General features: G+C 37.7%; 1 protein-coding gene across 2 annotated transcripts in view; it reads left to right on the top strand.

The window, feature by feature from the left end:
* The window catches only part of LOC137273704 (RNA-binding protein Ro60-like), a 93,973-nt gene extending 82,275 nt beyond the window's left edge, over nt 1-11,698 (top strand). For both annotated transcript variants that reach the window (XM_067806505.1, XM_067806504.1), the window contains exons 6-7: nt 2,552-2,724; nt 10,357-11,698. In XM_067806505.1, the coding sequence (XP_067662606.1) occupies nt 2,552-2,724; nt 10,357-10,489 (306 nt within the window). In that variant the 3' untranslated portion in view covers nt 10,490-11,698. The remainder of the gene's footprint in view (nt 1-2,551; nt 2,725-10,356) is intronic.
* Nucleotides 11,699-17,745: the final 6,047 nt, after the last annotated feature.

Raw genomic sequence — 17,745 nt, forward strand, 5'->3', positions numbered from 1 at the left:
GTTCTTTTCCAAAGCAGAACTGTAAAACCTTACAAAACTCTTTGCCACATGCACACCAAAACATATACATCCTGTAATCATACGTAGTAAACACATTCATGAAGAGTATTTTGCCATTGTGGGGGATATTGATGACTTTGTCTTCTTGTTCAAATTGTTTTAAATCACTAGTCATGTGTTTTCATCATTAAAGTTGAACTTCATTTAATGTGAGCAGCCAAAGATTTATTGTTATATATGATTCCCTCAAAAGTATTTCAAATAGAAATGTAGTCCGTTGTGTGAGTAGCTTGTCTGTTCAGGTGGTATGTCCACATGGTGGCAGTTCTTTCCCATGGATTATATTGACTGTTCTCCACATGACAGTTCAAATATCTTTCACACTTCTCTTACAAAAGCCAAAACATTTCAGTGAGTTTTGAATCAATACATTAGATGATCACAAATTTGGTGATTTGGTCCCTTTCTCATGACATACCTTCAAACAAATAACACTCCTACATATTAAAGGGGCACTGATAGGAGCCATTTCCGTGGACTGGTGGAACTTTTGTTATTGTTTTTCTCCCAAGAGTACCCAGATAATATCCGAGAATTCTTGACTGGTTCGTGACCTCTGCTGCGCAGTCCGTATGCGCAGTTGAGAGTTTAATTATAGACAGATCAACTATGGTGAAGTCATTTTTACTTCATTACAAATGTATTATGAAAACAAATGAAACACTTTGAAGGTTAATCATCTGCCAGTGGTAGAAATGGTAAAAAAACTATTAGGACGGAAAAACAACGAATCCAATGTACGTCTCTGTATTTTGTCTGATAACCCTAATTACCGGTAGTTTATTGTCATATTCGTATAATTTTGAAAATTACTAAAAGAACACACGGTCTGCTTATACTTATAGTAAATTTTTAACATGACAGCAACATTTATACATTGTATAGATTGCCAATGTGGATCCTATTTCACACACATACGCGATCTAGTGTGTGTTTTCTGTCATAAAGATTCTGCTGAATGCTACAACAAATAAATTAAAACAAAATGCGAATAATGAATGTAAAACAGACTTTATAGCAACAATGTCACTACTACCTTGTTCAGGAATGTATCCATCAATATCCACATAAAAGAGTGATATTCCATTCATCTGCAGCTGGTAAATAATCCTGCTCTATGTCGTGTGTCTTACAACAGTCTAATTTGCAAAAAAGTAACAAATTGTTTCAGGTCTTTCACATTGGTGAAAACCTGATAAATCTCTCATTGGTCACCCAAGATAGCACACCTGGCAACTAATTGTATGATGTCCGCCATTCCAAGTAATTTAGCTAACCACTAATAAGCAATCAATCAATCAACGCAAGGGTGGTTGATTCTTTGAAGGGAGGTATCTATTAGTACAGATTAGTACATCTACACACACTGCCTTTTGACAAGTCCGCTGTAAAAGATAAAAGTAATTAATCAATCAGTCTGTTATCGGTTAATCCTTTGATCAATGTTTGTTTTTGTAACTCAGCTGATAAACCCTCTTGCATCACATACATGCACGTATTACATAACATACAATACATTTGCCATTACAGACCTTAATTTATAATATTGAGTATTTACTCGAGACAGGAGAAATGCAAAATGAGAACCTTTGTTGAGTAACCTGAGTGGTGTTACTACTAATTATACCTGTTATAAATTCATTAACTGACCATCCAGAGAATGATGACAAATAACATGTGTAGGTTATGTGGAAGGAAGAATTTAATCTCTGTGTCGCATGCAGCCTAAAAACACTTATGGGCCGAAACTGTTTTGAGGATACCAACAGAACTTTGTTACATAAGGAATACATACTGGCATTTGCTGTGTACTTGGGTAAACAGGTGTAATAAGTTTTTTTTATGTAAGAAGATTTTCAGATTTCTCTACCAAAGGCAAAGTCGTGTTTTTAGTTTACGAATTCAAATAAATCAACTGTGTGTTTTTATTATCATAAATAATAAACCAGGGTAGCTACCATAGCTACCAAAATTTACATATGATATTTGCTATCACAGCTGAACCAACGCTCAAAACTATCTAAATATAAAGCTTTGCAATCTTTCGGACAGAAACAAATGGCTTGCTACGTGCCTGTAGACATCATATTTTCACATAGCATGATTAAATATCGAGGTTAAAAACACAGAAATAGAATCAAATTGGATCAGTCACTATTCCATCCAAGCATCCGAAAAAAACTACACTGCTGGGATATTTTGTTATGATCAGACAAGGAATAACCATGGAAATTTTTAGATAATGGCATATGATGGGCATCTGGTCTCCTGACTGTTTAGGCAAAGAATTTCTGCTAATATGGACAGGAGCCCAGTCCCTTTGTCCTTCATGGTCGAGGGAGCGGGCGCTGACCAATTTGGAGTTTGGTTTTGTAATTAGACCGTTGGCGAGAAACATTAATCGCTCCGCATCAGTGCCCCTTTAAGCAAGCCAGTAAACTTCATGGTTATGTTGCAAGGTCAGTGAACCAACTACATCTTACAATTTCAGCTGCCTCCACAGTTGTGCCAGTGTAATATGGCAGCACCAATTCGGTGGGCCGAGGAGAACAAACAACAGTATGATATGATTGTCATTCTGACAGACAGCAAAGAATCAACAGGAGAGATAACTACAGCACAAGCAATAAGCCAGTATCGACAATGTCTCAATTTACAAACCAAGTAAGTTTACTACTTCAAACGCAAAGACTGTTGCCACAAATTATATAAATGTTTCAGACTCCTGTACATATTAGTTTTCAAAGAAGAATGTTAAATATATTATATTTAAGCTTATCCTGTCTCATGGTATGCACTTTTCTCTCTTCCTTTTACACTGCGTGGAATGATGAAAACTTTTTCCCAAGGCTTCTGTTCTCCATTCACCCATGCACTGTGCTGCCTTCTTATAAGACAGCTTCCCAGCCATCCACCTAAGCATGCAGCACACCCCAATATCTACCCACGTGACCACCTTTGAATCATCATCCTCCTTGAGTGCAGATATGGTTTACTTTACTCATTATTTCTTCAAATGTTCAATAAGGATAACATCATTGAGAAGACTGACTAGTCCAAGAAGAGGAAAATGTATACAATGCAATAAGGTTTTCATTTCAAGCTACCCACATTCTTCCTGTGTCGGTTCTATAGGACAATGTAAATTGGACCTTTTAGGCATCTGAGCACTGGTGTTTGAATATCTGTTTGGACAATAATTTTCAAAAACATAAGTGTAGACTTTTGCAATCGTATAATGTGATTAGATGCTGTAATTTTCATATATTTCAAGTTTAAACAAAATCGGTGAAGAAATGGATTTTTTTGGAAATTCCATCGCTACACTCATTACACAAAATACACAAGGGGTGACACTTGCGATCATAGAAGCCTGATTGAAAACCGAAGAGCCCGACTATTTCAACGTGTGGTTCAATTAAACCTTATGTTTTTCACCCCAAAAATGTGTTGAACTTGTAGGTCAGTTTTTCACCTCCCTGCTGATAGTATTCAATTTGTCTGCCTATTTGTCATATTTGAACGTTGGCCCTCGCCCTCATTCTTTGGACAAACGTCTGTCCTCTCTTCAGTAAACATCGATAGTGTCTGTAATCTCTGAATGACTCAGAAGCATAACATGGCTCTCATTGGTCAGTTTCCATGCGTGCTGGAACACAACAAACATGGCAGACAGGAAAGCATTTCTGAAACCATATTCGAGTTTTCAGAACACAACATATCAACTGTCAACATAATATCCTGCAACATTTGCACACATGGAAATTGACCAATGGGAGCCATCTTATGCTGTGTGGTTTTCAATCGGGCTTCTAGGATCGTGAGTGTCACCCCTTGTGTATTTTATGTAATGAGTTTAATGGCAGAATTTCCTGAAAAATTCATTTCTTCACCAATTCATTTAAACTTGAAAGATATGTAAATTGTAGCATCTAAAAACATTATATGATTGTAAAAGTCTAGATATATATTTTTGAAAATTATTGTCGAAACATCGATTCGAACCCCTGTGCATTTGGGATTACACCAGGGTCTGCACTGGATGTATTGCTGATAGACTGAGATGTGCAACATTGTTACATGGACCCAGCCCCACCAATATAGACATACAGGTAAAGGATATTATACAAGTGCCCATACTATGCTTACGACATGAGAATGTTGGTATTTTGAGAGTGAGGGATATACATTAGCATTCACGATGGTGGTTCAGGACCACTACCCATATATGGCATGGGTAATTATAGTTAACCCTTAATCACCTCATTTTATTATCCCCCATATAGTTGACGCCTTATCTGTCCATCCGTCCGCCCGTCCATCTGTAATCATTTTGTTATCCCCTCGGCATGTAATGCAGGGGGATAGTTGACACCTCGTCTGTCGGGCCGTCTGTCCACAATCATTTTGTTTCTGGAGCATAACTCAAAAACTGTTTAATATTTTTAGACCCTAATTGATATAATAACCTGAACCTGAACATTTTTATTGTTTTTGTTTTTCCATGGAACGTTTTGGTGTTAGCCTAATGGTTGCATGGGCTTCGTTTCCGCAGCTTAAAAAACGTGCAATATTTTCCTGCAAAGCTTGGTTGATACATCAATCAGAACCTAAGGTGGTGCCTTTTGTGAGTTATTATTTGTATGCCCCTGGCATGTAATGCAGGGGGATATAGTTGATGCTTCGTCAGTCTGTCTGTCTGTCTGTCTGTCCGTCCATCCCTGCGCTGGGAATCATTTTGTTTCCATAATCATTTTGTTTCCGGAGCATAACTCAAAAAGCGTTCAATATTTTTAGACCAAAATTGATAGATAAGGTAATCTCAGGCTATGGTTGTGCCTTTTGCTATTTACAGATGTTTGGCGTTTTCATTTTATTTTTGTTTTTCCATGGAACGTTTTGGTCTTAGTCAATGGTGGGGTGGGTTTGTTTCCGGAGCAGAACTCAAAAAACGTTCAATATTTTTATGCAAAACTTGGTAGATTTATCAGTCAGAACCTAAAGTGGTGCCTGTTGTTATTTACAGGTTTTTGTCTGATTTCTAATTTTCTAAATTTCCATGGAAATATTTTGACTTAGTCTCAAAAGTGAGAGGTGTGTTTCATTTCTGGAGCACAACTTGAAAACTTCTTAATATTTTCCAGCAAAACTTGGTAGAAATGTGTGCCATACCCCAAAGTGGTGCCTTTTGCTTTCTGCAGGTTTTTCTGATTTATCATTTTCTGGGTTTCCATGGAAACAATTCAGACTGGGTCTCAAAATGGAGGAAAGGGCCTTGTTTCTGGAGCACAACTGAAACACTTCTTAATATCTTTCAGCAAAACTTGGCAGATATTTGAAGCAGACTACAAAGTGGTGCCTTTTGCTGTTTACATAGTTTTGGCTTTCTTATTTTTTCCGTTTTCCATGGAAACAATGCGGATGGGCTTCGCTTATGGAGGACAACTTGAAAACCATTTGATATCTTCCACCAGATCTTGGCAGATGCATGAGATAGGTCTTGAAGTGGTGACTGTGGCTATTTACAAATATATGGCATTTCTATTTTTATCCCCAAGGCATGTAATGTGGGGGGATATTGTCGACACCTCGTCTGTCCATCTGTCCGTCTGTCCGTAATCATTTTGTTTCCAGAGCATAACTCAGAAACGGTTCAATATTTTTAGACCAAACTTGATAGATATAATAATCAAAAGCTTTTGTTATGGCTTTTGCTATTTGCATAGTTTGGGCATTTTTTTTGTTTGTTTGTTTTTCCATGGAACATTTTGGTGTTAGTCTAATGGTGGGGTGGGCTTTGTTTCCGGAGCATAACTCAAAAACCGTTCAATATTTTTCTGCAAAACTTGGTAGATATTTGTGGCAGACCCAAAAGTGGTGCCTTTCTCTCTTTACAGGTTTTTGTGATTTATTATTTTCTCAATTTCCATAAAAATGTTTCGGAGTTAGTCTCAAAATGGAAGGATGGGCTTCATTTCCAGAGCATAACTCAAAAAAAATGTTCTATGTTTTTCTGCAAAACTTGTTACATACATCAGTCAGAACCTGAAGTGGTGCCTTTTGGTACTTATTGGTTTTTGTGATATATTTTTTTCTCGGTTTCAATGGAAATGTTTTGGATTTAGTCTCAAAATGGAAGGATGGGCTTCGTTTTCGGAGCAGAACTTGAGATCTGTTCTTTGTTTTTCTGCAAAACTTGGTAGATATACCAATCAGAAGCTAAAATGGTGCCTTTAGCTAGTTACAGGTTTTTGTGATTTCTTAGTTTCTTGGTTTCCATGAAACGATTCAGACTTTGTCTCAGTGAGAAGTGTGTTTCGTTTCTGGAGCACATCTCAAACAGTTCCAAGTATGCCAGCAAAACTTGGTAGATATATGTGTGGGCCACCAACATGGTGCCTCTTGCTAATTACAGGTTTTTGTGATTTATAATTTTCTGGGTTTGCATGGAAACGTTTTTGACTTAGTCTCAAAAGTTGAACTCATAAACATCTTTCTGCAAAACTTGGCAGATATGTGGGGGAAGACCCTAAAGGGGTGCCTTTTGCTATTTACAGATTTTTGTGATTTATCATTTTCCCAGTTTCCATGGAAATGATTCTGACTTAGTCTCAAAATGGAGCGACGGGCTTCGTTTCTAGAGCACAACTAGAAAACTTTTCAATATCTTAGAGCAAAACTTGGCAGATATTTGAAGCAGACCACAAAGTGGTGCCTTTTTCTATTCACAATGTTTTGGCGTTTTAGTTTTTCCCTTATTCCATTGAAACAATTCTGACTTAGTCTCAAAATGGAGTGATAGGCTTCATTTCCAGAGCACAACTTGAAAACCAATTCATATCTTTTAACAGATCTTGGCAGATATGTGAGACAGACCTTGAAGCGGTGCCTTTTGCTGTTTACAGATATATGGCATTTATATTTTTCATGGAAACGATTCAAACGTAATCTAAGAAAACAACAAGTTACTGTCAGATGATTTGCCCTTTCAAATATGTGTGGGGGCCGGGGGCATATGTCATCTTCTGATGACTCTTGTTGATCCTGCAGGCGATCAGGCCTTTAACGTCGTTGACATGGATATAAGATTTGACGGTCATCTGTCAGTCATTAAGATGCTTACCCACAGGCTTTGTGGGTATGAATTGCATTTTGACAGTGTCTTCCAGCAAGGTTAACAGCTGGGCTTTTCCTAAACGAGAATAATTTTTCTGTCCGCGACCATTTGCGAAAGCTTTTAGCTATTCTATTATTATTTAGCTGTCATGTGTATGGTGTCTGTAGCAAAAATAGTAGTGATAGCTTGGTGGTTCTTTTTTGTGCAGTCTGATCCAAGCATCATATTCTTTTTCAAGATATTGCTTTGATATACTGCAGATGAAAACCATCCACGGTTTCCATTGTTCAAGGGACTTCATCCATGGCTGGATACAATCCCATCTCAAGTACAATATGGGTTAGGAAATAAGCTTCAGCTGGTTCTCTGACAATATTTGATAAATATACTTAAAGCAGATAAACTATTTGTATTGTAATAACAGGAAAAATGTGGTCGCACTGTTGAACTTTTCATGTTTAACCTCCAGACTGAGTCTTATGGGTATTTCTCCATTCATTAATGTCAGTGTTTCATCTGACTCGTTTAGTTTGAGACTGGCTCTAACAGGTTTAAAAAAATTATCGTTCAGCATACTTACAAACATTATGATAACCTTCAGACAAGATGTGGTGGTCTTTATTTATAAATAACTTCTTGTTGTTGCTCTCCAATGATATTAGTCCATCAGGTGAGATTGCAGAAAATGACTTTGAGTTGCCCCCATGTATTATCAATTCCGTGAACAGCTGAATGGGCTCACCACTTATGATTGCTGGGAGCAGCATGAACATTTTAAATGTATGAAAGGTGCTAACATATATGATCAGTGTGTTTACAGCAAAGTACACACTGCCATGGTGTGTGGTATGGTGTACTACCAGATCAGATGCATCCTCAAAGAAAAAAGCGTCCTGATTCCGCAAGAATTCCGTGTTTGGCATAGAATGTGACAAACACTATCGGCACCATTGATGTGTATTCAAACACGTTTGTAGTGTATTTGACGTCAGTCTGAAGACGTCCAGTAGGCGTATACAGATGAGGGAATCCTGGTTTGGCTATTCCATAAGGTAGAGCATGCCTGGTGAAAGAAGTCAGCAATGGTTTAATGAAAAAAGTTTACTTCTTCGGGACTTTGCTCTGTCGAGTAGAATGGAGAGATGATAGTATGAACTTTAAAAGCTGTATTACTTTCACCGTTCAGGAAGGTAGAGCAGCCTGAATATGTTGAATACGATTGGAAAATATTTATGCATGATACGTTGAAAGACTTTACCAGTGCCATTGTAGTGTGCTTGTACAATTCGATTCAGGGCGCATAAGTGCAATGCTCCAACACTTAAACCGGATCTAACATACAGACTTGTGTTCTATAAGAGCTGTCAGGCGGTATTCACACAGGAGTGAGGCACATTATCATAGATGCTGGCAACCAAGATTTCATATCGGCAAGATCACAACAAAGATTTGTCCAAAAGTACGGTGTCAGTATGGATCAAGAAAACCATTAAAGCTTAGTCATTGGCTGAAGTACAGCCACCTGCATATGGGTCACTCTGTCATGGGTCACTCTGTTTCATGAAATGCAGTCTTGAATGAACACGTCATGTCAGCTTGCCAGAGGGTGTCTTAAAAAGCATTTTTCCTGAGGGATGTGACCAAAGACATTCAGTGACTGCACATTTTGGGTTCCCTACTTGTGATCTCTATCTGCACTGCCTAGTCTTACTCTGGGGAGACCACTCATGGTTGTAATACCACAAACAAGTAAGACACCAGATGATGGATGTTTTAAACACTTTCCAGGTATCAAGTTAAACCTGTTGACTTTATTTTAAAGCATTATCAAAAACGATAATTATTTTTAGTACTTCCTCAAACAGTTGAGGTACCCAAGGACAAACTAAAAGCCTGGTGTATGCATGTCAAGGGAGGTAACTCCAATGGATAGTGCTTTGGAAGACCACTTGTAAGTCAACACAAAATTATGGTGTTATTCAGGTTGAACCTGCATATCAGAAACATGTTTCAGGAAATTAGGCAATCATGGTTAGAGGTAATATATTCATAATTATTATTATTGTTGATGTTGGTTCAATTTGATGGATTTGCTCATCATGGCCTAAGACCTTGGTTTGATTCCCCCACGTCGATACAATGTGTGAAGCCCATTTGTGGTGTGCCCAGACATGGTATTGTTGGAATATTACTGAACTCTTTTCCATATGACACAAACTTTTCACAGCAGCACATACATCCTAAGGATGTGATATCACTTCCAAGCATTTACCACCCTTCCATGCGACCAGATTTGTCCAGATGTACCATCTGAATTTGATGGACAAAATTTTAACAGCGTTTCCATAAGAGGAGTGAGGTAACTCATCTACTCATACTAAACACATTACAGTTTCCTAGCCATGTATCCCATGTCACCAATTTACTAAATTGTAGTTGTTCTTCTACAGTGGTGTAGTCACTAAATTGAAAGTAATCATCACATATATCCCAATGTTCCTTGTATGTGAGTGTCATGTTGCTAAAGGTAGACTTGTATCACTTACTTACTCACTCACTCTCAGTCTCTCACTCGCTCACTTGCTTACTCAGTTTAATGGTACTGAAAAGGACTAGTGGTGTAAGATACAGTGCAGTACTGTACAACTGTATTGCAACTCATACCATTAGTTACATGTTATTTTGATGTAAAAATGTGAAGAACAAAAGTACATTTACTTTGCATTGTTCTTCCTTCTATTGTGCCTCCCTCCATGAAAGATGTCAACTTGTACACATGACAACATGATAGTTCCTCAGAAATCCTCTTTCAATTATGGGTATGAAATTCACAAAGAGCAGGTATTGTAAGGTACAGAGTATTCGTAGTTGTTTGCCATGCTGACATAAAATAGACTATTGCTGATAATAAGGTGTTTTGCAATTCATCAAGCTCATAAAGAGACAAGCAGACTGTAGTGTGAGCTACATGCCATTATGGCATCCAGAGTACATGATCTTGATTAAACTGAATTGAAACTGAAAATATTGTAATTATTGCAACTGATTGTTGAATCAGTATAGAACATATTTTTATGGATAACAACTTCTTTATTTCATGAGTGCGAAGATTTGATACAGTTTCTTGTAGTGTTGATTGTTGAATCAGTGTGAATAGTCATGAAAGTCATCTGTTGCAGATTAGCAGTTTGTGGACTGACAGCCAGTCGTCTGAATCAAGCTGACCAGACTGATCTTGGTGCACTGGACATTGCTGGATTTGATGCGTCAGTACCAGAAGTTATCCATGGTTTTGCAGCAGGGCTTTTCTAAGAATATATTGCCACGCTGGTCCTTAATCATGGCAAGCACAGTGACCTAGTGATGTGCATGAGTAACACTGTGCCTTTGCTAAAAAGAGATTCTTGCAGATGGTGTCTTGCATTATGTTACATTTTCTGAAGTATAAATACCCCCAAGCTTCTCAGATTCTAATTTCTCCGTCCAAATGTGTATGAAATGAAGAAAAGTATGTCTTTTCTGCAATGCCAGCTTTTATTCAAGGTCAAGTTCATTGCTTTGCTTTCTAGTTTTGGGTGTTACTAAATTGGATATATTGTGAGGCTTCTACGAACTAACTACTTTATATGCCATTTCATCTGATTTCTTGACTCAGTGGCTGCAAGCGCAAACACATCTCAACATTGAAGACTGCACTGTGACCAGTTATAGTCAATAGGTACTGACATGGAAATTAGATTATTTCTTTGATTTTTCCATGGCTATTCCCTTTTTCCTTGTCATTTCTGGAAAGTGTTGATGATGTACACATACAGCCAGGAATGTCCATCATACATTGTAAACTCAGTTGATGTTTCTTGTTTCACTTCAGGAGAATAGGGAAGACATAGTCATACACACGCTAAAACAAATATACGCAATACTCTTTATGCAAGGTTCAATTATGTGGCAAGTCTATATGTCCCCAGTTACAGGGTCTCTGAAAATCTGGTGAATTCAGTGATAAACCTCAGCATGGAAATATAGAAACATACCTTTTTCATTTCACAATGATGAACCTATTCATCTTCGTTTTAAGAGCAAGTATGTGAATGAGTGAGTTTAAAGACTGACTACTCTGATACCTTTGTTAGCACAAATATTTTGCACGCATTTTTCTTGTGAAAAGAAAGTATCCTTACTTTTGCTTTTATGTGCAAATATACAGCTCCTGTAAAGACACTCCAGTCTGTATAATTTGGCGTGTAAACAGATTTTTTCATGAAACGTTTGTGATGATTGTTTTTAATCCAACTGAATTCAAGATATGGTCAGATCAACTCTACATGAATTCTCTTGCCATAAGAAACAAATCATTGAGTATGAAGGTGAAACATCTCTTGAAATGTCACTCATGCTTTTATTATTTGTGTGTTTTTGTTCTGACTTAAATACAGAATCAAGGTAAATAATCTGTCATTAATCTATGTGTATTTATCTTTCAGTGTAACTCATTCAGTTTAGATAAAACTCAAGCCCCGTCATGGTTTGATGTTATGGTGCATCCACCTTCAGGTTACTTGTGTTGGGTCCTCTTGGAGTCCTGTGTGTTGTATGTCATGCTTCAGTTCATGACTTGACCCATGTCCTTGTACTCTAGCTGAAGGTTAGATCATGTCATTGTACTCTATCTGACAGCAAAATCATGTCATTGTATTCTAGCTGCTGGCTAGGTTCTGTCATTGTACTCTTGCTAAAGGCTACGTGATGTCTTTTTGCTCCATCTGATGGTTAGAACCTGTCATTGTACTCCAACCAGCTGCCAGGACATGCAATTGTACTCTCGTCGACGGCATCAGAAGTGAGTCATGATGTCAACCACAGGTTTGCTTGAACCTTCCTCCAACTGAATTACAGGATGGCATGGCTTGAAATGTCCAGGTTTGATATGATTTACTTGGTGACTGGTATGTGGTGAAATGAAGCACATTGACAAAATTGTTACATGTCACATTCATCTCAACAAACGTGTGACTGAAACAGCACATGATCCATCATATAGGTGGTGTTCTCAGTCAGTGACAGGAGAAATATGCACACTTGAAACGGTTGAAAGCTGCTTATGTCAAACTATCTCATTGACTTTTGGGGGTTAGAGAGTGCGTGCGTGCGTGCTTGCGTGCGTGCTTGCGTGCGTGCGTGCGTGCGTGCGTGCGTGCGTGCGTGCGTGCGTGCGTGCGTGCGTGCGTGCGTGTCTGTGTCCAGTTGGTAGAAAAAAAAAGGTTCACTGACAGTTCACAAGGGTGCAAAATGCCAAGACATGTTCTGTCTGCTGTAAATCATAAAACCTACATACGAAAAGCTAATATTTTCATGGTTTATGATTCCTCATGGATACAAACACCTCATCCAGTCATATTACCTTTGCTATGTCCTTGTCAGCACTAAGATTACATACCAAAAGACTGTCCACCTGGGCCAGACGGTGCTATGTCTGCTCTCATTTACCACCCAAAGTTGAAAGTAGTAAGAAATAGTTTCAGACAAGGATAAGTCATATTTTTGGAAAACAGAGTTTGTAAAGTTCAAAATAAGATCTCAGTCATTTGCTCAGGGCAGTGTGATTAGGCATTTCATTTAGGCATTGTGTTGTATGATGTTCTTTGAAGGATATGAATTGAACAGAAGTAATAATCCTGGAATTTACCTGAAAGGTGATATCTGTTTTTGATGTTTGGTCTGTTAAAGAGGCACTTATCCAGAGCAATTCTCTTGGACTGGTTGATGCTTTTGTTATTGTTTCCTCTACCCGGGTGATATCTCAGAATTCTTAACTGGATTGTGGTCTTTGCTGTGCCACCTGCAAGCATAATTGGTTGTAAATAGGCTTATCCGTACATTGAGCAACAAAAATTGAATACAGTTTTATCTTGGAATTAATTGGAAAACACATTTAGTGACTATTGTGATAACAAATCAAATCAAAACATTTGAAAGTTTAACTTATCTGCTATATTTTTGCCTCATAATTCATATCATTATTTATTTGTTATTGGTAGTGCATATTGTCTGTCGCGTATCGAAGAACTTCATGGTGACAAACTGAATGAAATGGAATGATTCTGTTGCGACAGCAAATGCATAAAAAGAAAATACAAACAATATGACAGACAAAATGTATTTATAGCAGTGATATCAGGCCATTAACTCCTTCAAGATATGTACACATCAGTATGACTATTAACACAGGAACCTTCCAATTCATCTTCAGTTGATGAAGAAACCAGTTCCATGTCACGTGTCTTATAAATATAATACTGACAATTTTTATATACTCTTTCAATTTGGATAGGAAGTGTAAACGTTTCAAAGACAGACGTCTTATGAATGCACCACCAGTTCCCTCTATTGCTACCCCTAAACACAATGCATTATATGCAGGTGCACAACACAGCAGCCCCATACATGTGCATGATGACCCATTCTTGATTTTGACGATTTTCAGGAAGGTCGAGAAATCGCTGAGAATAATATTTTTGACTCTCATCTTGCATCACACATTTGTCAGTGTTTGTTTCTACACTCATCTGGCATCTCACATTTGTTAGTATTTGTTTCTAGTTGTTTGTTTTAAAACGAAAATCGTACACATGCAAATTACATGACATACACCAATCATCTTTCAGATGATTACATACCAAATAGCTATGGTTGTAATAAAGTGAAAATGGTGATGCACTGTCAAAACATTCAATATTATCATTTCAACATTGATTGACTTCGATAAATCTCCTAATTTTATTCCCCCAGCATGTAATGCGGGAGGATATAGTCGACGCCTCGTCTGTCCGTCCATCTGTCTGTAATCATTTTGTTTCCGGAGCATATCTCAGAAACCGTTCAATATTTTTAGACCAAACTTGATAGATATAATAATCTCAATCTATAGTTGTGCCTTTTGCTATTCACATAGTTTTGGCATTTTTATTTTTTTTGTTTTTCCATGGAACATTTTGGTGTTAGTCTAATGTAGGCATGGGCTTCTTTTCCGGAGCAGAACTCAAAAACCGTTCAATATTTTCCTGCAAAAAGTGGTAGATATGTGTGGCAGAAACCAAAGTGGTGCCTTTTGCTATTTACAGCTTTTTGTGATTTCTTAGTTTCTCGGTTTCCATGGAAACGATTCAGACTTTGTCTCAGGAGTGACAGGTGTGTTTTGTTTCCGGAGCACATCTAAAAAAGTTCCTAATATCTGTCAGCAAAACGTGGTAGATATATGTGGCAGACCCCAAAGTGGTGCCTTTGCTATTTACAGGTTTTTGATATATATTTTTTTCTGGGTTTCTATGGAAACGTTTCGGTCTCAAAATGGAGGGATGGAGCCTCCAAAACTTCAAAATATCTTTGTGCAAAACTTGGCAGATATGTGGGGGAGACCCCAAAGTGGTGCCTTTTGCTAATTACAGACTTTTGTGATTCATCATTTTCCCAGTTTCCATGGAAACGATTCTGACTTAGTCTCAAAATGGAGCAATGGGCTTCGTTTCCCGCAGCACAATTCGAAACCTATTAAATATCTTACCGGAAAACTTGGCAGATATTTGAAGCAGACCACAAAGTGGTGCCTTTTGCTATTTACAATGTTTTGGCGTTTTTATTTTTCCTGGTTTCCATTGAAACAGTTCTGACTTTCCATGGAAACGATTCAAATTCAGGGGAATGTGTCATCTTCTGATGACTCTTGTTCCTCAGTTCTATGAAAGTGCATATTTGCATCTGATTAACATGTCATTTGAAATTGTCAGATTGAAAGAGCTACAACTGCATTTCTTCTAACGTTTTTGTTCAAATTATTTGAGTCTTGGTCTTTTTTTGTTTCTTTAGTGCTTTTGAAGTAAATATTTGAATGTCAATACTTTAAGTGTATATAATGCCATCACACGTGACAGCTTCTGAACTGATCATGAGCTGTAAAGATATAGCTTAGAATTTAACATCAGTAAATCATGCTTGTAGTAAAATGTGACAAATTATACCAGGTTGACGCTTTGTTGAGAAGTCAGCGTATCCCACCTGCAGAGATCTATGCTCATGATCACTGGATTGATCACTCTCAAACTCGACGAGCAGCACTAGTTAAGTCATATGCATACTTGAGCGCTCCTCTTCTCTGCATTTACAATTCCAACGGCAAGCTGATTGATGGCAGTGATAAAGTCATGTGTATAAGAGTTGAAAAGAGTGAGTGAGTGAGTGGGTTTCCGCAATATTTCAGCCATACTGTGACCAGTACACTGAACAATATATGTATATTATAAAAACCTTTTGAAGGACGTTAAAGCAACTAGAATATCACAATTAGAATTTAAACTAGCGTGGAAATTTAACACTAATATCGCTATTCTGACAATACAATGTGAAAATACAGGCTTTAGGTCGCCAAACATGCAGGGGACATGCAGTACCTTTGCTACTTACATGGACCCAAGATGTAATTACACCATCCCATCAGCTGCTGGCGATTGTAAGAAATGTTAGCCACATTTAAAATGCAAGAATACATCGTCTACAACTCCTGGTAAGTACAAATTTACTTCAAATGTTTTGGTACTTGCAATCCTTCAACCCACTTTGAGGGCACAGTCACTGACAATCTTAGTTACTTATCTAAACTACCATTAATAAAATATTTAATTATTTACAAGTCATTTAACAAATCTAGTTCAGTTGAAAACGCAATAATTAAATGATAACTGACATTAAAAAGATTATTCATGCGGCGTGATTTAAAATAGTTATCAATTGTGATGGAATGTTCAACACAGTCAAGAAGGACATGCATTGAGTGTGATTCTTTCATCACAAGTGATACCAAACTAAGGAACTTCGCCTTTCAATAAATATTCATGTGTATATCTGGTGTGGCCAATACGACATCATAGCATAATGACTTCTTTCAAATCTGGACTTAAAAACCAAGTAGGTGTAACCTGATATAGGGTTTTATTGCATGTTAATTTATTGCTACCTACCTGGGTGTCCTACTTCTTTTGCATCAGATTACGGATGTAAGTTCTAATGCTAGTTGTTTAATCAAGAGTATGGGATAACAAGACTTAGTGGTGTCCCAGATTTGAGGGCAGCCTTTGCAGTAAAATCTGCCATTGTGTTCCCCGAAATACCAACATGGCTAGATAACCGACAAAAGACAATATCGCATTGGCCAGTAGCAAGATCATTCTACAATCAATTCAATCACAATATTTATCTATTAAAAGTGGATGTTTACAAGATAATTAATGGCCTGAAGGCATGAAAGAGATTCAGAAAAGATAATGTATTGTGTTTATTTACGGTGTTTATTAATATACATGTATCTAAGAGCCGGCCGATAATATAGCATTGGCTTGTGCTGTGAGAGAAGAACTTATTTGGTAGTCGACAAGATATTGCTCTGGATCCATTGATAGTGGCTCATGCCACCGCGACACCATCCTTGGACCCATCTGTAAATAAGGATTTGCATGTATTTACCTCTTAAGATTATATTCTGACCCGTGAAGGTCCCGGGGTAGAATAGAACATCAGCAACACATGCTTAGCATTAAAGGCGACTATGCTGACTCTCTGACTTGGTTGACACGTCATCGGTTCCAAATTGCTCTGATCGATGCTCATATTGCTGATCACTGGATTATCTGGTCCAGACACGTTTATTTACAGACATCCTCTATATAGCTTGAATATTGCTAAGGTCAGCTTGTGGCATAACCAACTGCCAAGTGGGAGAAAAAAAGACCGGATGGAGCTATGTTCACCAGCTCAATGAATTTAATGGTTTAATTCTTAAACCAAGAGGTGGAACAAGAGAAGGCTTTTTGATGTACAACTCCTCAAAAAGAAGATAAGAGACACAATAAAATGTTAGACTCGTTAGAGTAAAGTTTTGTTATATACCGCAAAGACATAAAAATACGGCGTTGTGTAAGAGATGGTGCATCTGCATCGACATAGAGACTGTCAACAGAAGTTCTGAAGGAGCCATGAGAAAGCCTATGACCTTGGTGGTGGGCAGAATCAAATAGCTTTAGGTTGCTTGATCATGTCTGGAATGGACCAGTGATCGATAGAGGTGTAGGAGAGTGGCTTGATCCCACCCCTACTTAGAATTTGAAACAACGTTAAATAAGAGTCAAAGATTAAACCCAAGAACCTGGCCTCCTTGACAATTTTATGGGAGTACCATTGAGAAACAGTTCCGGGTTTTTATGCGGTTTATATTTTCTACAAAAATGTATACAATTTGTTTCGGATTTAGAAAAGTTAAAACCGTTTTCAGGACACCATTTATTTATTTTATTCAGCTGCAGTTGTCATTCAATAGTATCCATATTCTTACGGCGACAAGAAATACTGAAATCATCCACAAAAAGTAATCCATCAGTTGAATCATTTTAAACCTTGGATAAACTGTTCTTGATGCTACACAAAGTTACAGACTAAATGCTGCCTTGAGGGGCACCCAGATCCTGATTGTAATGGTCAGACGGGGTAGAACCCATACGAACTTGACATTCCCTGTTTGTAAA

Source organism: Haliotis asinina, chromosome 2 (assembly GCF_037392515.1).
Source record: "Haliotis asinina isolate JCU_RB_2024 chromosome 2, JCU_Hal_asi_v2, whole genome shotgun sequence".
NCBI classification, from domain to species: Eukaryota; Metazoa; Mollusca; class Gastropoda; order Lepetellida; family Haliotidae; genus Haliotis; species Haliotis asinina.